Genomic DNA, 23,223 nt, shown 5'->3' on the forward strand with positions numbered 1-23,223 from the left:
GAGGATATTTCAATTTATAGTCACACGAGTCCTCGGACGTTTCCGCTGTCTGGTTCGAGCGTGTGACATCCTCTCATCAATCGGCTTAGCACCAGAGCCTAAATCTGAAACATAGCCTCCTCCATGAGTGCTCATCACCATACTAAAAAGCTTCCATAAAAAATAACCAGAACATACCCAAGAAATCCTCATCCTATATGGTTCCTAGATTCTTTATGACTCTCCACGAGTCGAGTATGGATCCTGTGCTTTAGTAGTACGGGCCCAATTCTGCCTTCCACACATATCCATACTTTCCTAAAGAGTTATCCCGGATCCTCTAAGTCATCTTCTCAACTGGTACTCCAAGTACTCGCTAAACAATGCACCCAAACCCACTAAAACACTTCTTAGGCTCTCCTAAGTTCCTCACCCTGACATCGACTGTTGAAGAGCTCTCACTAATGCCAGCTAATAGTTTCATGAATACAATCACATACAACAAAACTTAGATAATATTTCGACTAAAAGACTCAACCTTACAACGGTTAGACTCAAATGAAAGTTACACAATAGGGCCAAATTAATCACTCTGAGAATATTTAACCTTTGCAACATGTGACTTAACATATTCACTATATAGTTAACTTACATCATTAAGGGTCCCACAAAGCACAAAGCAAGCATCATTCATGCAGTAACACTCCAAGTCACAAAACAATCAAAGGACATCCCAAACTCACTTGCTACTACTATGCTAGGAACTTTGACTAAAACCGTTGGTTTCCTTATGCATGCAAATTCTACACAATATAGGATCAAATAGACTATCAAACAAACGACTCAACCCGAGGAAAAAAAATAAGGCTAAATCACTCATTCTAGGGCTATATGATCCTAACTGTATACAATTTTTAAAGCTTATAGTTAGCAATTACTTGCACCAATATATATTCCAAATCTAACTTAGCATCCAAGTCCTCTTAGGCTACAAGGCATCACAAATCAGACCAATCTATCATGCAATTCCTGAAGGTATCTTTAGCCTTATCCTAGCATGCAAACATTTCATATCATATAACACATTAACATGTATGGGTATTGGAATCACTTACTTGAGCTCGACTGATTGCACGCATCGCACCCCCTTATTCTTTATGAAGATATTTTGAAAAACTTATTTTCTTTCAAAAAGATTACCAAATCCTTAGTTTGAGTTCAGACACACCCGAGAGTGTGCCCAAATCCCTCAAACCAAGGCTCTAATACCAACTTGTAACGTCCCAAAAATTCATAGTAAAATTTTCATTTTTAAAACAATTAACCATACAAATGAGTTGTTTCAAAACATGTCAAAGTGAATATTTTATTTAAACATCAGAGTATAACTCACAAATAACCAATGCAGAAAACCCTGGGGAGTGTTATATAGTCACGTCAGTCCCGTTCCTTTTGTACGAAAACTACCTGGAACCATAAACATAAAACCATAAGCACAAAGCTTAGTGAGTTCCTCAAAATACCACATACAACATATATACAAATATAACAACACATATTTGTGTCGAGTCTGTATAAACCCCCGGTCTCGACTCTATATAACAACTTGTAGCTGTGTCAGGTCCGTATCAACCCCTGGGTCCGTTTCGCCACACATACATAAGCATACATGCATATAAGCATGAGTCACAAAGACAAAAAGCACATGCAAGCATATCAACAATTGTCACAAAGACAACTATCATCCTACAAACATAATCCAGTGGGTCGACATTGGTGCCTTCGATCCACGAGTACAGTGAAGAGACTCACCTCAGCTCAATGTCGCGCCGAGCGTAACTAACAGCTCTTACCGCTAAAAGATGGGTGTTAAACACATACTATCAATCTACACAACGCAAACCCTAAGTCTACCTTCTAAAAATAGAAATTTGACCACAAGTCAACCGATGCCAAAAGTCAACTGCCAATGTTGACTTTAGTCAACCGCCACGTCGTGGCCCTCATGCGATCAAACAGACGGGGAATTCTTAGTCGCCACGCCGTGGGAGCTGAGATTCCAACAATTTAACGGGTCAAACTGTTTTCTTCAATTCCAAGAGCTCCAAAGCCCAGATCTGGTCTATACTATGGTCTAAATGGATATAGTTTCCAACTTTATCCATTAGAACACCCAGAGAGATGAAGATCTCAAACCCTAGGTCGAAATAAAGCCACAATCCATAATATCTTAACCATTAAGTCCTTAATCTGAAAAAAAAATACTTAACTCAATCACTTTAGAAGGGTTTATAATACTAGATCTATCATAAAGGTGGAAGCTTTATAGACAAACATACCCAAAACATGTCTAGAATTCATTCTAGGTCATAACAAGCTAAGAATTCCCAAAACTCATACAATAATGAGAACTTCCAACCAAAGCCTAGATCTACAACATATGTTGTTTTTGGGACCTAGGAGAGTCATAAAGTTTCCAACTTTATGAGTTCCTTCCCTCCAAACTTGCTCAAACATGAAGAACATGAGACATTATTCAAGATCTAGCCACAAAAATCCATAAAGTTAGAGCCTTTGACACTTACAAAGGTCCAAAAGCTATGAGGTAAGCTTATGGTGTTGCTTACTTGCAATATCCCACGGTAGAACACCTTCTTCTCTTATTCTCCAAGCTAACAAATGCTGAAAAAAGTTATGTTAGTGGCTTATTTCTAACAAATTCAATAATATTATTTTATAATAACCTTCTATCTTCCATGCCTTACATTGATTTTATAGGATTATCTTTTAATCAACCAAAAAAATATTCATTGGTTGCAAACCAATATATTGTTATATACGTATAAATTTGATCATCCTAATTTATTTGTTTTAATATAATTGTATGTAAAGAACAAGACAATGTCATAATATTATATTATAGCCGGATTAAATGTTTAGTACTTACTTTAATGTAATGAAATTTATTTTATGCTTATGCCTTTTTATGTAATTTTCGATTTTCATCCCATTTTTATTAAACATTATTTTTTATCAGCTAATAGCTAGATTTTTAGTTAACAACTAGTTTTTAAGCTAACATGACAAAATAGTCTAAAAAATCAATTTGATCGATTCAGGTCTTATCATATTACTAATCTTTCTCATTTTAAAAGGTGTTCTTCTAGTTATTTATTTATTTATTTATTTATAAATTTTTGGTAATTTTCCATTATAAAGAAAAAAATGCATTGAGCAATATCTTAGTGGTGTCATTTCCCTTTAATATTCTACATGGATATGCCTCTAAATCTAAATGACATTTTTGACATTTGGCTAAGGGATAATGCTCTTAAAAGGGTAATGTATTTTTTGATTTGTACATATTTGACCACTGAGTTTTTTTCGTCTATATTTACCCCTTCAACTTGTTAAACTATACATATTCAGTCATTATGAATGGTTACTCTAGGTTAGCCGAAAAAATGATTTAATAGAGTAATATATATCTTATTTTGTACACATTTAGTCCTTAATATTTTTTTGTTTCAAAATAAGTCCTTTTGTTTTTGTACTCATTCAGTACTTATGAATGATTTCTTTAGGTTTTTCTCACGAGATCTTATGTGGGACAATCATTGATGAGGTGTTTGGGGTCGTTGATGCTTATGTCCATCACGATCTCAATTGTTTGGTTACATAAGTCTTGTGGTTTGACTTATGTCTTGTGTTCTGAACATCGTAACTTCTTCATACGATATCAGATTTTAACGATTTTTATATTCGTTTTTTGAGTCTATTACAATTTTTGTTGAGATTATTCCCGTTAAAATGTAATATATTTTTACTTACGATTTTATATAAAAACATCAATACATGCATTTATAAAAACGTATGGATATAAAAATCGTTAGTAAAAATATGTTACATTTTAACGGGAGTAATCTAAATGAAAGTTGTAGTAGACTAAAATACAAACACATTGATATAAAGATCGTTAAAATATGAGATCGTATGAAAAAGTTATAACATTCATAACACATGACGGACCTAAGTGACCAAGTAGTCGAGAACACGGTGGACATAAACATCAAAAGCCCTAAACACCTCATTAATTATTGTCACACGTTAGATGTCGTGAGAAAAACCTTAAGAACTCATTCATAAATACTGAATGAGTACAAAAACAAAAAGAAATGACTTATTTTGCAATATATATATATATATATATATATATATATATATATATATATATATATATATATATATATATATATATATATGCACACACACATTAAATCTATACAAAAATATTATGGACTAAATATGTATAAAGTACAGAAATATATTATCCTGGAGTTGTCGGTCATAAAGATTAAATGTATACAGTTTAACAAGTTGAAGGGGTAAATATAAAAAAAAAACCTAAACAAATGGAAAAATATATTAATTTCTTAAGTCATTATCTTTTTGCTTGATCGCTTAATAAATGATTTGAATATTGAAATATATTTATTTTTAATAGACTGAATTATTTCTCAAAGTAGAGGGGGGTAAAGCAAAAGTTTCAGATATATTGTATACGTATACGCTAATTGAGTTTTGTGCAGTTTTTCATGGGGGAAAACGAGGCTCTGTCGAAATATGTTGGAAGAAGGACAAAATCAATGTAAAATTGCCGAGAAACGGACTAAATTTCAAGAAATCACGGAGAAGGTGGATGATGATAGAATCAGTGCGATTCCTGATTGGTCGCTTCTTGAAATCCTGTCTCGTTTACCATCAACAAAAGACGCCATTAGAACAGGTACACTCTCCAAGCGATGGACTTGGATACCAACTCTGATTTTTACACATTTAGATCATTCCACAACTATCCAAAACCCTAAGTCAAGGTCCGATTTCGTATTATTGGTGGATAAAACCCTAACTCAATGTTGCCATTGAAACTCAAGAAATTCGAAGTGCGTACCTTTTATGATATCCAATTTGAATCACTTGTCAACAATTGGATTCGTTATGCTATAAGTTGTAACGTTGAAGAGCTTAAGTTATACATTTGGGAGGGGGAAGCTGAGTTTCTGTTAAATGAATTTATATTCATCAATTCATGTTTTACTGATCTGAGACTATCAGGATGCAAGTTGAATCCAAGTGGGGCGATTAGTTGGGAAAATCTTAGGAGTTTGTGTATCTCTGAGGTGTATTTAGATGAAGACTTGATTGCAAAATCGGACCTGAAGCCAATACTAGTTTATCACTAACTCAATGTCGCCAACTGAAGCAGCTCAAGAAATTCAAAGTGCATACCACTTAGATCATACTTGTACAAAGATCGAGGATTGCCAGAGAACGCCTAATGAAGCGGAACAAGAGATGCTTGAAGGATGTACGTATAATGAATCTTCGTCATGTCAAGGAGCTTCAACTTGGGCTTTTGTATTCTAAGGTAAATTTTCTTTTGCTTTTCCATTTTGGATAAACTTGTTTTAATATTTTTATCACTTTTGCTGTCTTCTCACTTGTGTTCTTTGGTTGGTAGGTTCTTTCTTGTTTGCAAGCTAAAGGTTTCCTTCTTCCATCAAATGTGAAGCTTACACTGGTAACGGATATATAGAGAGCTGCTCTTGCATGATAGAGGAGGTGCTTTGACTTCATGTTTAGCCATTTAAGTTATCGTGATTTATTTTCATCTCTTTTTCTCATCCTTTTTTTAAAGTAGACTTGCTTTCTATTGATGCCTAAAATATGGAATTACCCAACTACTTTGCTGCTTCAAATTAAATTAGGATGTTAAGTCTGCTGTAATCAAGAATTATTGCTTTTATTTGTTAATTCAACAAGTTAAATCTGTTAATCTGATTACTTTTTTTTTCCATCATCTTAATTTCTTTGGTTTTACAAATATGTGAAATTTGATTAGTTTTTCTTTTCCTATTATCATATTTTCTTTTGTTTTACATCAGGTTAAATAAATCCAGAAACAACAATGTTCCTTTATTTTTGTTTGCATCCTTTATCATCTATTTTTTTATGTAGTCATGTCCCATTTGTAGTTTTGGCAACATGTAAATCTCTTTTAAAATGCAACCTTGGGTTGAATCCTTGTAAATAAATAGGTAACTCACTCGCAACAGGTAGAATCTATTGTTTGCAATTTTTGTAATGATTGGTAACTTAAGCTGTCATATAAAAGAAATTATTTTTTGTCATATGTAATGAATAATATCTTCTGGTTCATGGACTGTTTTATGGGTGGTATAATTTGTTTGAAAATACTGATTGTTATACTATTAATTTGATTTCGAGTATTTTATATCAATTAAACTATGTCTAGCTTGATAAAATTAGATATTCATCTTTAGGTCAACTTGGTAAAGTCTCGAACCATATAACTAAAACCCATACTGTATTAGTTTTTTTACATCGCTGAGCAAGACCCCTAAAATAGAAAGAACGAACGAAAACAAAAGGGTGCGTGATAATTTTCCATGACGCCCCCATAGTTTGAAGAGAAACCCTTTTAAATAAACCCTTCAACTTCTAGTAAACTCCACAAACTCCCATCAGTTTCCTTATCTCACCATGGAAAACCAGACTCGGTAGTTTGACCACTAAACTTGGGAGGAACCATAACCGATGAAGAAACCTTAAACCTTTTACTCCTGGAACCACCATCACTAATATCTGGGCTACTCATCCACCCTCCGATCAATTGGTCTCCAAAATAACTTCCTTCACAAGTATCCGACCCATCTGAATCCAACCCATGTTGTAAACTACTGAAACCCACCCACTCATTGCTGCTGTCTGCCGACACACTTGAGCTTTCCCAAGATGAGTTATAGGTGCAGGTAGCACCATCATGATCTGCCACCGTTTGTGGTGGCACAATCACACTGGGTTGCACAAGTTTCTCCATGTCAGCAACAACGCTGTTTTGGGGTGGGTAATTGGCCTTGAAATTGAATATACTTGCAAACGTGAAATGATCACTCACCCTACTTTTTGGTGACGACTTATTATTCTCTGTGGTTCTTGCCATGATGCTTTGTAAGTTCTTGCTGAGCCTCGCTTTTAATGAAGAAAAGCTAAGCGCACGTCTTGAATCTGATTCTGATAAGGAATCGGATATTACTGAATTAACCAAAGGAGCAAAGTTGGTTCTTGCGTTTTCACCTCTCAAGGCCCGAGCAGCTTCATCATAGGCTCGAGCAGCTTCTTCAGGGGTGTCGTAGGTACCAAGCCATAACCTCACCTTCTGAGAGGAGTCTTTGATCTCAGCCACCCACCGCCCTGATGGCCTTTGTCGGACACCAACAAATTTTTTCATCATGGGTTTCACTGCTTTCATTGTGGTTGTGGTGGTATTCTTCGTAATATCGGTGGTTGAGGTTTTCGTACTTTTGGATGCTGCAGTGATCATCATATATATATATATATATATATATATATATATATATATATATATATTTTCAGAACTAATTATAATCAAAATTCTTCTTGGTTTTTTGTTAAACTGAATTTATAGAAGGAAAAGTAGTTCCATGGTTGCATGTGGTGTTGAACTATATATAATGTTGTTGCAAAAGGTGTTTATCTAATACTATATATTATAAATATTCCTCCATTATTTCAATTTTCCTTAATTATTTGATTTTTTATATCCTCCCGACAAAAAAACCTTTTGGCTTGGCTCCCCAGTCCCAACAACTAGGTATATACCCACATAGATTACTCACTTATATATATATATATATATATATATATATATATATATATATATATATATATATATATATATATATATATATATATATATATATATATATATATATATATATATAGAGGTAGGTTCAAATGTTTCTCACATCTATTGTGTACTAGAATGCAATAACAAGAATTGAGTAAACATTAAATGTATATTAAATGATATATATATGGTTAGGTTAAAGTGTTTTTTACATTTATTATGTGCTAAAATGCACCAATAGGAATTTAGTAAAATTATATTATTATTTAATTAAATAATGATAGATATTAAATGGTTTCCATAATTGTATGTATATTAAATGATATCTATAATTATAATTTTCTCTTTATGGAAATTAATTAAATTCGTCATTAATATCAGCAATAACATTCTTTCAAAATGAATTCGTATCTAGGTTTTTATGTCAGCAATAATATTATTTCAGGACTCACTCACTTAAAATACAATAAAGTTGTATGGAATATGAAGAATGAGGGTGTATTCTAGTAGAATATACTCTCATTCTCCTAGAATACACTCTTATTATTTTATATATGAATTCATTCTGAAAGAATACTATTATTGATATTAATGACGAATTCAATTAGTTTCCATAAAAAAGAATTATAAATATGGATATCATTTAATATACATTTAATGTTTACTCAATTTTTATTGGTGCATTCTAGCACACAATAGATGTGAGAAACATTAGAACCTACCTATATATATATATACATATATATATATATATATATATATATATATATATATATATATATATATACACACACACAGTGGCGAACCTAAAATAGAAAAACACGTGGTTCCTTATATAAGTAAAGCAAAAAGACAAAAATATTTATAACAGAGCAAGACGGGTCGAACCATTAAAAAGTGGTTAGTTTGTGTTCATCCGGACCGTTCGAAAACCTTAAAAACCAGTACAAAGCGGCCTACTTGACCCCTAAAACTGGACTTTTACAATATATATATATATATATATATATATATATATATATATATATATAATACAAATGGGTTTCTTTTCATTTTAGAAAATCTTCTTGCAACTACCTATTATTAGAGCCAATAATGTATTTTTACTAGTTTAAGTAGAGATATCCGATTTATAATATCAAATAACTACCACTTTTTATCTTTGTCTCCAATTTGGAATAGGTTTTGATAAAAATTAACCATATTCATTGCAAATTTAAGTAAAACATTCCATCATTTCTTTTATTTATTTGTATCTTATTTGTCTAAATACTAAAACGTAGGTCATAATTTTTTTTCAAGGTGGGTCATAATTTTTTTTTATATACATAGATAGTAAATAAAAATAAAAAATTAGGTGGGTCCTAGGACCCACCTTGATACACCATAGCTTCACCCTTATATATATATATATATATATATATATATATATATATATATATATATATATATATATATATATATATATATATATATATATATATATATATAGGGAAGAGTTATTTGGAAAACAAAAAAACCATAAAAAAAATCCTAAAATTCATAAAAATACATAAAAAAAACCAAGAGATCACAAATCTTTTTTTTGAATTTTTTTTATCAAAAAATCGCAGCATTTTTTACAATTTCACTGAAAAAAAATAAAAAATCAATTTTTTTTATGTAAAAATATTTTTTTTTCAAAAAAAAATTTCAACGATTCTGACCTAAAAGTTGCGATTTTTTGATAAAAAAAGTTTTGTGATCTCTAAGTATTTTTTTATGCATTTTAATGATTTTTGGGGTTTTTTGTTTTCCATAGAACCTAAACCTATATATATATATATATATATATATATATATATATATATATATATATATATATATATATAGAGAGAGAGAGAGAGAGAGAGAGAGGAATGATCATTTGAGAACCTATAGTTTTCCGAGAACCAAACAAAGATCGTTAGATCAAAATAAACGACGGTTAGGATGTTTTGTGGCATTTTTGTAAATACCTGGAAAAAAGACATGGGGCATGTTTTTGAAATGAATCAAGGGTATTTTAGGATAAAAAAAAAAATTCATACCCATTTATCGAACTGAATCACATCAACCTCTACGCCCTCTCTCCCTCTTCATCCCACCTCTCTCTACCCTTCATTCCATATTCGACAATGAATTATAGAAAGAATATACTAATGATGTGTTATGGATCAACAGATCGATGACATTCCTCAATAATGGTGATTTTATTAAAGAGTAGCTACATAGGGTTTTCGAAGGGTTGAAATCGATTTTGATTTCTGATTTTTTTGATACAACCATGTTTCCGATTTGCCGATCAGACATGTAAGCGAAGATGAAGAAAAAGAAAATCGAATGGTCGTGATGGTGGAATTTGTTCTAGAGCAAGCATTAAACAAGCTGCTCCATTGTCCACAATGTTTGGCCCTGAATGCTGCGATAACCCACCTACACTCTCCTCCGGCAGTGAATATGGCGATGTCTTGCAGATCGCGTCTCTCAATTCTTACGTTACCGGGAACACTGATTCGAAGATCGCCGTTGTTCTGATTTCCAATGTTTATGGTACGCTACTTCACTCCACTCTTAATAATCTTATTTACCAACTCTAACTACTGTAATAAATGATAAGATTTATATCTGGAGGTTCACCAGTCACTCTTACAAAAATTAGGTTTTAATCCATAAATAATTTACTTTTCGAGAAGTCTTTAAAACACCTGTATTTGATTGCAACACATTACTTACTGTGAAACATGTCTTTTAAAATCACTAGTCCTTTTTGTATTTTGCAAATAGTTTGTATGATCATCTGATTGCTGTAACTTGTTTCTGTCTGGTATCTTTTCTGCAGGTTATGGAGCTCCAAAATTGAGGTGCTTCTTCCATTAAAGAATGGAAGTATTCTTTAATGGATGTTCTGCTCTATTTCACATTAGCTTCTTCCATTCAGTGTCTTTTTCCGACTTCTTCTCCTTTATTTCAGGTTCTTATCTTACCTTTATACCTTAAAAATGTATGTATACGCTTTGTAATCACTTGCTTGGTTTGATATGTTTCTCCTTTATGCCTTGTTTTCTCTATTTCAATTCCGTTGAGTTTGATTGTTTACATTTTCCTTTTGTGCATTTTTATCCATCATAATTCATAAACTTATGGGTTTTATTAGAGTTATCTAGTTTGGTTATAAATGTTGTTGGGTAAAGTAGTTATTTGATGTTTCTTGGTGGATTAGCAGGATCCACGTGCATGTTTCATTTATAGGTTGTGAGTTTTAAATGCTCATATTTCTACATAGGACAACAATATGAAGATTCAAGCAGAAGCTAAAAAGACAAAGGAGTTCACTAAAGAACTTGACAGGTGATTATTTTTTAAGTTGGATTTGTTTTTTATTTTCATTTTTCTTTTCATTATATTTACTTGTTGTGGTTTTAAATATATACTAGAGCTTACCAGATATAATTGATGAAATTGCCAAAGAGGGTGAACAAAAAAGCAAGAGACATGAAAGACGTGTTGTTAAAAAAGAAAGACTAAAATCATGTCCATCACATCTAGGGAGACACAAGTAATTTTAGGGTTGAATTTGTAAAACATCAATTTTCTTGTTTACAACATTGTAAGTTTAGGGTTGAATGTTTAGAATTGGGGTTGAATACTTTTCAAATTTGAACCTACACCTATTCAAGTGTCGTTATCTGAAGAAATCATTGGTTCTTTAAGGAAACTCAAGGTTTGCATTTTTTACAATTAGATTTTTTTAATGATAATAAATATAGATTTGTTAATATTATAAATATTATATTATTTTGTAGGCATGTTGCACCCTTGCGAGAGACAGATACAAGAGCCTTGAGAAAAGATGAATAATTGTGCCTAGTGCTAAGAGTGGCAGGTATTGTTACTCGATCATTTTTTTAACAAACCATGATATGTGAATGGCTAGTAAGATCCCCTACATTATTATGTTAAATAGTCTTATTATGTGAAACTAGAATTTGTATGGTATCACATCAAGTGTATTAACTACATACTGTATAATAATCTCCCACTTATAATTATATTTTTGGTGGCTAATTAGCCAATCATATATATTTTGTGTGACTGGTTAGTATGCTCACATACATTATAGTGTAAGCAGCCTTTTGATTTCCATATGAGATTTTTCATTTTCATGCCAAGCCTATGACTACATGTCATCACTTTTTTTTATCAAAAAAGAACAAATTATTAGTTTTGTAAACAGTATGTGTACACATATCTTACGATAAAACAGTCGAGATGTTGAATTAATGTAAAAAGTTTTTTTTTTGCTTCATATATAAGAAAAGATTAACAACATAGGATGAAACTGATATGCAACAAGATATAGCTTTTGTGTAGCATTTTTGGTGTTCCATATGGAGCTTGTATCTAGGTAACCCCTTGTTATCATTACTTAGATTGCATTGCATTTAATTGTGCATTTTTCTATTTATGAATTATGTTGCAGTGTTCAAACAATGCATATTATGTTGCATATCATCCTCTTTGTGCTTGTGTTACTAGATTTTATGCTCCTAAACAATGAGCCCACTTTCCACATAACTTCCTTGTTTTTTATTTTACTCTATTATTTGAGGAGATTTGGCATGATAGGTCTTATCTTTTATAATCTCTATAAAAGATTAGTAGTGTTAGTTTTCATATGTAATTTCATTTTGCAGCTTAAGTGGGATTAAAACAAAAGCCTGGAATGAGTCCACCTCATGGTGCAGACCAGGTGATCCAAACCAACATATTGTTGTGGAGGATATATTTGATGAATATGGTGGACGACTTATGCTTGTTGACATGGTTAGATCAGAAAATATAGAACAAGCTGGTCAAATTAGATTCAAAGCCAAAATGCAGGTAATTTTGAAGTTGACTAAAACTTTTCATTTGTTCAAAAAGAATTATAAAAAATTACTAAAAAATTGTTCCTTTTTGATTGATTAATTATTGTTCTTGAATCACATGTAATTCCTGTTGGATTAGTGTCTAAGTTCATAACTATTTTGGTATGTACTTTAGCCGATGGTGCTGGTCCTTTTGGGTTGCCTTTACCAAAACAACTTGATAGGATGGATTATGGAGAGAGAGAGGATTAATTATGATTTATTAATATATTATGAGAATAATATATTAAAGGGGAAATCATATTGTTTAATTAAGATTAGTCAATAATTAATTAAGAATTAATTTTGTGGCTAAAAGAGATTAATTAAACTTAGGGGACTAGAACTATCAAATGTGTGATAGTTGAATATTGGGCTAATGGACTCTATATTAGAGGAGTGGAAGAATTCTATGGGGAAACCCATTAGAAATCGTCCAAGGCCTCTAAGGAGGGAGTCCATGGGTTGCTTAGGGCTTAAGCAGTCAAGTTAGGGTTTCCTTGATAGATAAACCTAATAACCTCACATATTTAAGGATCCCTAGGGCACCAAAAACGTAGCTAACTGATTCCTTAGGGTTTCTAGACAGTTTTTGGGTGCCTCTCCTCTCCTCCTTCTTCATCCTCTTGCTCTTGGTGTTTGTGAGCCATTAGAGGTGTGACATTTGTGACACTAAGCTTTCAAAAGCCAATTACAAGAAGGAATAGATTGTTACATAACAATCAAAGGTAATTTCTAAACCCTTAATTTAGTTCATAGTATGATAGATTTAGGGTTTATGGCTTTGGATGATTATTGCATGTTCATTAGACAAACTAGATCCAAAGCTTTAGGGTTTGCATGTACACCATAGGAATGATGTAGTGCTTAAAATCCATTAGTGGTATCAGAGCCAATGACTGTTTGTTAATGAATTTGATACATATTTGATCGTTTATTGCCTGAAAATCGAATTTTTGGCTCTCCGCCTGACTGACTCGGTGTGTCAGTGGATGAACTCGGCGAGTCAGGTCGACTTGGTGAGTCCCGAGGTCAGACAGAGGGAAAATCGGGATTTTGTGCTCTTTTTGCTGTGGGATAATTACCAAAATGATTTTTATTGATAAGATTCCATTTTTTATGATATTGGGTGATTATCCTTGCCAAAATAGTAGATAGTTGCTAATTAATCAAATATTTGTTGCCTTAATAGATAATGGTTAATTATTTAAGTTATTTGGTGAATTATCTTGCAAGTAATTGGACTATGTCAAAATTAGATAACCATAATTAATTGTTAATTGCCTTATTTGAATTGTTGATCTAGAATATTCTTGATAATGTTTTGAAAAGTTTCAAAACTTGCCCTCAAGCTTTGAAATTTAAAATTTTGATTAAAAGTTTAATTTTGAAATATTTAAATTCTAAACCCTAATGTTTTGAAATGTTTCAAGACTTGCCCTCAAGTTTTGGAATTTAAAATTGTTTGATTAAAAAGTTTAATTTTTGAAATTTTAAATTCTAAAACCCTAATTTTTGAAAAAAAGTTCAAATTGCACCCTTATGGTTTGATTAAATTAATTAAGTGTATAATTAAAAGAGAGTTAATAAATCCATAGTGATATGGTTTACACTTATTAAATTAAAAGTGTAATTTATTAAATTAGACCACCTAGTCTTTTAAAAGTGTAAAATACACTCTTATACTATATATAACATTAAAGGTCTAATATTATATATGTATAACTTAAACTGCTAGTTTTACCGTTTGTAGGCCTCATTCACGAAGTCGATCTATAAGGGGGTATAAAGTTATGACCTATAAAATGGTCGTTTAATGGGTGTCCACTCTCACTCACCGCTTCCTTGATTGGTGGATGGTAGTTAGCCGAACGGGTAGGATAGGGCAAACCCTTTCCATTAAAAGTATAATGAATTATAAAGCAACTTAATGTTTTTTACAAAAAAATTTCAATCCTAGTTACTTTAGGTAAAAGTGAATTGATGTAATTCCATGAAATTACACTTTGTACCCTTACGAAGACGTTAGTGGAGCGTGTGTGGTTAACCGGCACACTAAATTGGTTCTAAGCAAAGGTAGCAAAGGGTGAATCAATGTTTGTCATAGTTCGGTGGAGCGTGTGTGGTTAACCGGCACATCGAATAGGTGATTGTAACATTTGGGGCACCATGTAAGTTTGCATGGTTATTCACACCCTATTTTGTGATCCTCGGCATCCTAGTCACAAACCGAGGGGCATATCGAGATTTAAACATGCCACTGAAAAGTTCAATGAATCTCAAAGGATCTAGGAGTTTTGCAATACATTTAAAACCTAATCTCTTTTTTGTTTTTCATGGTGGAAAATTAGTGAATCGTCATTCACTTACCCTCAAATTTTCTGCAATTTGGGTTACGACATCCATCTCCCAAGTTGTAGAGTATTGTGTTGGGTCCTAGCCTTAATATCTCATTTGGGTGACTTATTAAGGACTCAATCAATCAACTAACTTTATATTTCTCTCGTTTTGTAGATGTCTAAATCTAACCGTGGTCTTTCCCGAATCCCATGGAAAAGGTTTTCTTGCTCAAAGTGAAAGTCTGTTACACAATGAAGGTGAAAGATCGATCCCTGCATTGTAGATTAGCTTGGTTTCACTTCCTCCACCTCCTCCTATTGTTCTCCGAAACCCACAAGATCGAAGAATTGAAAAGTTCAAAATCACTCAAGCCCTATTGTCAATGAAACATGAAGATGGAAAATCCGTGTGTGCTCACGTCCTAGAGATGAAATCACACATGGATAGGTTGACAATGTTAGGTGCATCTTTTCCAAAGAAGTTGGTTGTAGACTGGGTTCTGCAGTCACTCCCTAAATCATATGATTGGTTTATAAGGGAGTATTATATGATGGATCTTGACGTGAACCTCATTGACTTAACTTACATGCTTATTGCTGCTGAATCAGAAATGATTTGGCAAAGCAATAGAGCATATTTGTCTGGTAATTCAACCAAACATGCTTCCGTAGTCACTCCAGAAGAAGCCACCTGTTTCTGTTGACAAGAGAAGGGGCGTTGGATACGAAGCTGCCCAGAGGACCTGAGGAATTTAAGAGACGGGAGAGTCAAGAAGTATGGATATACTTTATGTAAAATCCACTGTCTAACTCCATTAAGTTCCTATTCATTGATTCTTAATACATAATGTGATAAGATTACATTTGAATGTTTTGCAGGATCAGAGAAAATAGAGGAAGATTGATATAAGAGCAAGATGAATCTGATCACGAAGAAATGGATCACGATCGCATGAGTTCGAAGATCAGATTTTTGAGCTTAGAAAGTTATGATAGATTTGTTAGGAATATTTGATTACATAGTTTTCAGTTGATTTTGCATTATAAGGACATATTTTCCGCTGCTTTTATGAATAAAATAAAATTTTAACTTGTCTTATATATATATATATATATATATATATATATATATATATATATATCCTTGCAATGAAATCAATGTGAAAAATTGATGTTTGTGTATTTCTATAAATGGATATGATTCTTAGTTATGTTATTTATGGTAGTGAAAAAAATTTCTAAGTAAGGAAAGATTCCCATCACCCAAGTTTCAATTGGACAGAAACTTGGAATCATATGATTTGAATCATGTGATGTATGGAAATCTTGGTATTTAGGAAATTAAGACTGATTCCTTGATCACACAAGTATGTGAATTAAGTGAAGGACTAAAGGACTAGAACACAATGTTGTGCGCTAGTCAAGTCCACCACAAATAACAATGAGACTATTCGTCATAATTTACCAAAAGTCTAGTAAATATGGTTATACTTACAAGATTAAGTGTAATTCTGAATCATTGAAAGGTTTCAATGAATGGCAGAACGAATAAGAAGAATCAATGAAGGCAGAAAGATAAAAGTTCCTCCAATCTAAGAAGAAGGGAGAGTACTTTTATATCAGTGTTATGATCGTCTTAATGATTAAGAACCATATCACAATTGATCCTCTAAAGGACATCTTAGTGCACTAGTATGGCTAAGAAGAGGAATCAGAAATTGTTGAAATGGTTAAATCAAAAGGATGAGTCATACTTCGTTCCAAAATAGAGTCTTAGAATTGTACTCCAAGATTGTGAATTGAGTGACACACACACACTCATCAAATGTGAATTGTTTTTCTTACTCTTGCACGTTTGAAATTGGTAAGTTGTGATGTCTTGGAGAAGACAAAGACCAACTAAGACCAAATGTGTGTAATGTTTTGTCTTGATATAGACACACACTAACTCTTGGATATTTGTTTATCAAGAAATGTTTCTTGATAAGTGAATCTAATATGTCAAGAGGTTAGTGGGAGTCTGAAGATCTTGAAAAGATTCAAGAACTAATCAAGGGTAAACATATTAAACACTAGCACACGACTTGAGGTTTGTAACCTATCGTGTTGACAAAATTCTATTTCTGTGTCAATCCTGTTGAGTGATTATGCATATGAGTTCTACGAGTTCTCAATAGACTGCATAAGGCAAGCACCTTGTTCGATAAAAGTACATTGATTGACATAGGTGGACTGCTAAAGAACTTGGAAGTAATGGTGGGACCCTTGATGGAAAGAAATTAAGAATGAATAAGTTCTGTCCATAAGAGTTTGAATTTGTCACAAACATTATCTTTCGATATTGCTTATGGGAAATTCACATGGATAGGAACACATACACCATAAAATCTAAGTTCATAAGGTTTATCTCCTTCATGAAAATGATTATGAGGAAACGCTTTCACTAAGAGAGATTTTAAGAAGATAGCGATTATGTAAATTGCATTATCGAATTCGATTATGATTATGGCATCCCTCTTCATAGTTCGAATTGTGAGATTTAGCAATTAGTCTGAACATTTGGGACTTAGTAACATAAGTTCTGAATTAGTTTAGACACACATGTGAGCTGTCTAAGGAAAGGTGTGTGATTTTGAGAAGCTTAGATAAAGGCTTGTCGAAGCATATCATATTAGAAACAATAAACTTTGGAAGTCAATAAGTATTGTTTTCTAGAAGTTTAGCTGGTTTCTAAATACATGTCAAAGCTAGTGGGAGCATAAATGTTATGCTGGAATGGATATAATCATCATGTTAGTGGGAGCATGATTATTATTTAAGTATTGCAAGTTTAAAATATTAATTATAGAAAAACAAAAGTTTCACTTTGCAAAGTTGCAGGGGTAGAAAAGTTGATTTTGCTATAATTAAGGGAGAGAATGTTATACTTCGTTTCCAATCTAAAAGCTTAGATCGAGAAATTTTAATTGAATTTATTCAAAGGTATATTTATTATTTGCATTCTCAAAGTTTGATTATGATTACGACATCCCTCTTCATAGTTTGAATTTTGAGAACACGACAAATAGAAATATTATGACGATATTATAGTAAGAAACTGGTAAAGTATCATGTTTTTATTATGGATTGTATCCCATACGCTTCGGGTATAGGATTGATTGCATATGCTGTAATATTCGACCGTTCTAAAATTTTCCAAATGCCTAGGGCATTTAGAGGGAAAAAGGAAATAGAACCGGTTTTGACTAAAATAATTAAACAACTGCCAAGGACAATCTAAGGTTCGCCAATGATTGGTCGCTCGTGGACAGTTGAAAGTATAGTCATGGATGGACCATATTGACATTATTATGAAGAGATAAGATTCTATTTAGAATGAGTTGTCATATGGAAAATATCAAGAATAAATGTCTAGATTAGAAACTTTTATGCAAGAAGGATGTTGAAAGGAATGTACTTTGAATATGAGATTTCATGACTATGGAATTGTCTTGTAACAATATCCAATAGAGTAATTTGTAATTTCATTGGCCGAGTCTTGGTGACTTTTGTGTCGTGACATTATGAAAGGACTGTTGCATAAAATGTTAGAATCAAGCATATTCTAGTAGTGGCGAGAATTTTGTATTCTTACACTAATGGATTAGGAATTGTGAAATGAGTGTGATTGAAAATGTTAGTCGATTATACTATTTCACAAAGTAAGGACCATAGGTAAACATAGTGTGCATGCTAAGAGCATGGGACAATTGTAGTTATAATTCAAGTAAGAAGTTGATTACCCGAAACAACAAATGATGAGTAATCCATATGGTGATTAAATAAAATGTTTTATTTATACTCAAAGGTTTGAGTCATATATGATTAGTATTATTCTTGTGTTTCACTTTGCATGTTTTGACTTCCCGAATAATAAGATTATTCAAACCCTCCATAGTCGCTCATTCTTTGGAATTAGGAATGAAAGAAGACTGTCATGAATCTGAATGTAGATTGTCTAAAGTGTTTTAGACATAGCAAAAGTTTGCTGCAGGGTTCATGAGTACTACTATAAGATTAGAGTATTGGAATAAACCCACAATCGCTTGGATCGCTTCATGGATTTTATCACGAGTGATTAGTGAGACGATAATATCTTGTATTCTTGAAACCGAGATGTGTAAGTTGTATCTTACGAGTCAGTTACACATTGATAATATGTAAACGCACCAGTAACTTGGTGTTATATAACGTATTGTTGTGTGTAACTCAGTGAGTGAGTACAAGCCAACATTGAGTCGAAGTTTATCCATTCCTTTTACCCAAAGTGGGATAAAAGCGATATCAGTGGATCCCTCGATGATTTAGTGATGACACCCTAAGCACTTGGCCAAGCCGGGACTAAGTTGATGTGTTCAATTGTAGTCTGTTGTCAGTCGTTATAAACCGGAACTCGGGAAACAATATGTAGATAGAGAGAATGAGTTAAATCCATGTCTCAGTCTATACGATATCAAGAATGGAGGAATATATGATCCCTTATCTAAAGAACACGCTATCTGATAAGATCAGAATTGACAACGGATTTTGAAAGCTACGATTGCGGATCAGGATCTGAAGTCATACGCAGAATAGTTATTAGAATTATCCAAGTGGGAGACTGTTGGATTAGTGTCTAAGTCCATAACTATTTTGGTATGTACTTGACCCGATGGTGCATGGTCCTTTTAGGTTGCCTTCACCAAAGCAACTTGATAGGATGAATTATGGAGAGAGAGGATTAATTATGATTTAGAATATATTAAAGGAGAAATCATATTGTTTAATTAAGATTAGTCAATAATTAATTAAGAATTAAATTTGTGGCTAAAAGAGATTAATTAAACTTAGGGGACTAGAACTATCAAATGTGTAATAGTTGAATATTGGGCTAATGGACTCCATATTAGAGGAGTGTCCAAGGCTTCTAAGGAGGGAGTCCATGGGTTGCTTAGGGATTAAGCAGTCAAATTAGGGTTTCCTTGATAGATAACCCTAATATCCTCTCATATTTAAGGATCCCTATGGCACCAAAAACGTGGCTAACTGATTCCTTAGGGTTTCTAGACGGTTTTTGGGTGCCTCTCCTCTCCTCCTTCTTCATCCTCTTGCTCTTTGGTGTTTGTGAGCCATTAGAGGTGTGACATTTGTGACACTAAGCTTTCAGAAGCCAATTAAAAGGAGGAATAGATTGTTATTACTACATAACAATCAAAGGTAATTTCTAAGCCCTTAATTCGGTTCATAGTATGATAGATTTAGGGTTTATGGCTTTAGATGATTATTGCATGTTCATTAGACAAATTAGATCCAAAGCTTTAGGGTTTGCATGTACACCATAGGAATGATGTAGTGCTCAAAACCCATCAATTCCGAGGATCACAAAACAGGGTGTGAATAACAATGCAAATATACATGGTGCCCCCAATGTTATAGTCACCTATTCGATGTGCCGGTTAACCACACACGTTCCACCGAACTATGACAAACATCGAGTCACACTTTGCCACCTTTGCTTAGAACTCAATTAGTGTGTCGGTTAACCACACACGCTCCACTAACGTCTTAGCAAGGGTACAAAGTGTAATTTCATGGAATTGCATCAATTTACTTTTTCCTAAAGTAACTAAGATTGGGAATTTTTTAAAACATTTAGTTACTTTAATATTCATTATGCTTTTAATGAGGAGAGGGTTTACCTTATCCTACCCGTTCGGCTAACGACCCTCTATCAATCAAGGAAGTGGTGGTGAGAGTGGACACTCATTAAACATCTATTTTATAGGCCATAACCTTATCCCCCCCCTATAGATTGGCTTCGTGAATGAGGTCTACTAACGGTAAGACTAGCAGTTTAAGTTATACATATATAATATTAGACTTTTAATGTTATATATAGTATAAGGGTGTATTTTAGACTTTTAAAATAGTAGGTGGTTTAATTTTATAAATTACAGTTTTAATTTAATTAAATATAAACCATATCCTTTTTGATTTATTAACTCTCTTTTAGTTATACTTTTAATTAACTTAATAAAACCTTAAGGGTGTAATTTGAACTTTTCAAAACTTAGGGTTTTAGAATTTAAAATTTTCAAAAATTAAACTTTTAATCAAAAAATTAAATTCCAAAAGTTGAGGACAAGTTTTGAAACCTTTCAAAACATTTGGGTTTAAACTATTTAAATTTCAAAAACTATAACATTTAAGTTCAAATTTAAATTATAAAACCTCAAGGGTGTAAATTAAAACTTTTCAACCTTACTAGGTTAAATATATGACTAATAATAATCCTATATTATCCAAAAATAACCAAATCCATCAATTGTGATGAAGATAACCATTCCAAACATAAAAAATCAGTTTTAGGCAAGAAAAACGAGTTTTGGAAGTAATCCTCAACAAAATCTGGCAGGAAAAACGAAAAATCCGGCAACAGACCCTTGGACTCGTCGAGTCCATTCATGAACTCGGCGAGTCTGCCAGTCAGTAACCCAAAAAATCGGTTTTTAACCAAGCAATGAACAATTAAGCATCAAATACATCAAACAAACAACCTGACTCTGATACCATTGATGGGTTTTGAGCACTACATCATTCCTATGGTGTACATGCAAACTCTAAAGCTTTGGATCTAGTTTGTCTAATGAACATTCAATAATCATCCAAAGCCATAATCCCTAGATCTAGCATGTGATAATTGATATTAACATAAGAATAGGGTTTAGATCTTACGTTGATTGTTTTGTAGCAATAACAATCTCAAATCTTCCTTGTAATTGGCTTCTGAAAGCTTAGTGTCACAAATGTCACACCTCTAATGGCTCACAAACACCAAGAGAAAGAGGATGACTTAGGAGCAGAGAAGGAGGCACCAAAAACGTCCAAGAAACCCTAAGGAACACTTAGCCACGTTTTTGGGTGCCCTAGGGGTCATTATATAGTGATGCCATTAGGGTTTTGAACTAGGAAACCCTAATCTGGCTGCTTAGGCCCTAAGCAGCCCATGAACTCCCTCCTTAGAGGCCTTGGATGAATTCTCAGGGGTTTCCCGCATAGATTTCGTCCACTCCATCCTTTATGGAGTCAATTAGCCCAATATCCAACTATCACACAATTGACAGTTCTAGCCCCTTTATTTAATTAATGTCTTTTAGCCACAAAATTAATTCTTATTAATTCTTGACTAATATTAATTAAACAATATGATTTCTCTTTTAATATATTATTCACATAATATAGTAATAAATCATAATTAATCTCTTTCTCCACAAATCATCCTATTAAGTTGCTTTGATGAAGGCAACCCAAAAGGACCATGCTCACAATTGGGTCAAGTACATACCAAAATAGTTATGGACTTAGACACTAATCCAACAGTTATTCGGGTCAGAACCCGAACGAACCGACCCGAACCCGATAACCCAATAAGGGTAATTGCATGAACCTAAAACCGGACCGATTAACCACTACATGTTCGATTTGGTTCGGGTATTAATAGGTTCGGTTCATTTATTACTCGAATAACTCAAATAACATGTACACGATGATTAAGGACTTAATATAACTGAAAAGAACCGATCAAATAAACTGTCACACCCCAAACCGAGATGGCGGAAACATTCGGGGGCAGAAGACGTCATGTACAATATCATAACAATGTGTAATAGTAAAACAAACAATAACATCCATAGTATTAAAAATACAATTATTACATTTGTGTTCTTAGTATTGTTTGTATGACACCAAAACGTATAGCAAAATAAAAGGCGAGTCTTGAATATGCTCCGTCTTCTCAAAAACATATGTGAGTGTACCTGTCTACTGGTTTCCTGAGAATACAAGTTATTTTGAAAAGAGAATATCAACATTTAAGTTGGTGAGTTCATTAGCATTTGTAACATCCATAAATTTTACGCCAAATTTAAACTTTTCAATCATAAATAAGAACCAAATAACATTGTTTACAAAATGTTTTCAAATCATTATCCATCAGAGTGTCCCAAAAATTATAACATAACGATGAGAAGCGGTACGGTCACACCTTCGCCTTTCCACGATCTCCTGAAGTACCTGAAACAATAAACTAAAAATTGTAAGCCCGAGGGCTTAGTGAGCTACCCCCAAAATACCAATACCACACAGACAATACCATATCAGTAACAATCAATCAATCAATCAACATGCATACTGGGCCATCGGCTTGACTGGACCGCCCTACCGGGCC

The 23,223-nt window shown here is 33.0% G+C and overlaps 1 protein-coding gene across 1 annotated transcript; it reads right to left on the bottom strand.

Moving 5' to 3' along the window:
* Nucleotides 1-6,350: 6,350 nt before the first annotated feature.
* LOC145062233 (uncharacterized) lies at nt 6,351-7,480 on the bottom strand. Its single transcript, XM_079009864.1, has one exon. The coding sequence runs from the start codon at nt 7,385-7,387 to the stop codon at nt 6,539-6,541; it is 849 nt and encodes a 282-aa protein (XP_078865990.1). The 5' UTR covers nt 7,388-7,480; the 3' UTR covers nt 6,351-6,538.
* Between the last annotated feature and the right edge of the window lie 15,743 nt (nt 7,481-23,223).

The sequence above is a fragment of the Lactuca serriola genome, chromosome 7 (assembly GCF_051521515.1).
Source record: "Lactuca serriola cultivar US96UC23 chromosome 7, Lser_US96UC23_V15, whole genome shotgun sequence".
NCBI classification, from domain to species: Eukaryota; Viridiplantae; Streptophyta; class Magnoliopsida; order Asterales; family Asteraceae; genus Lactuca; species Lactuca serriola.

Coding starts and splice junctions, on each gene's coding strand:
- LOC145062233 (XM_079009864.1), bottom strand. CDS start 7,387: ATGATGATCACTGCAGCATCCAAAAGTACGAAAACCTCAACCACCGAT.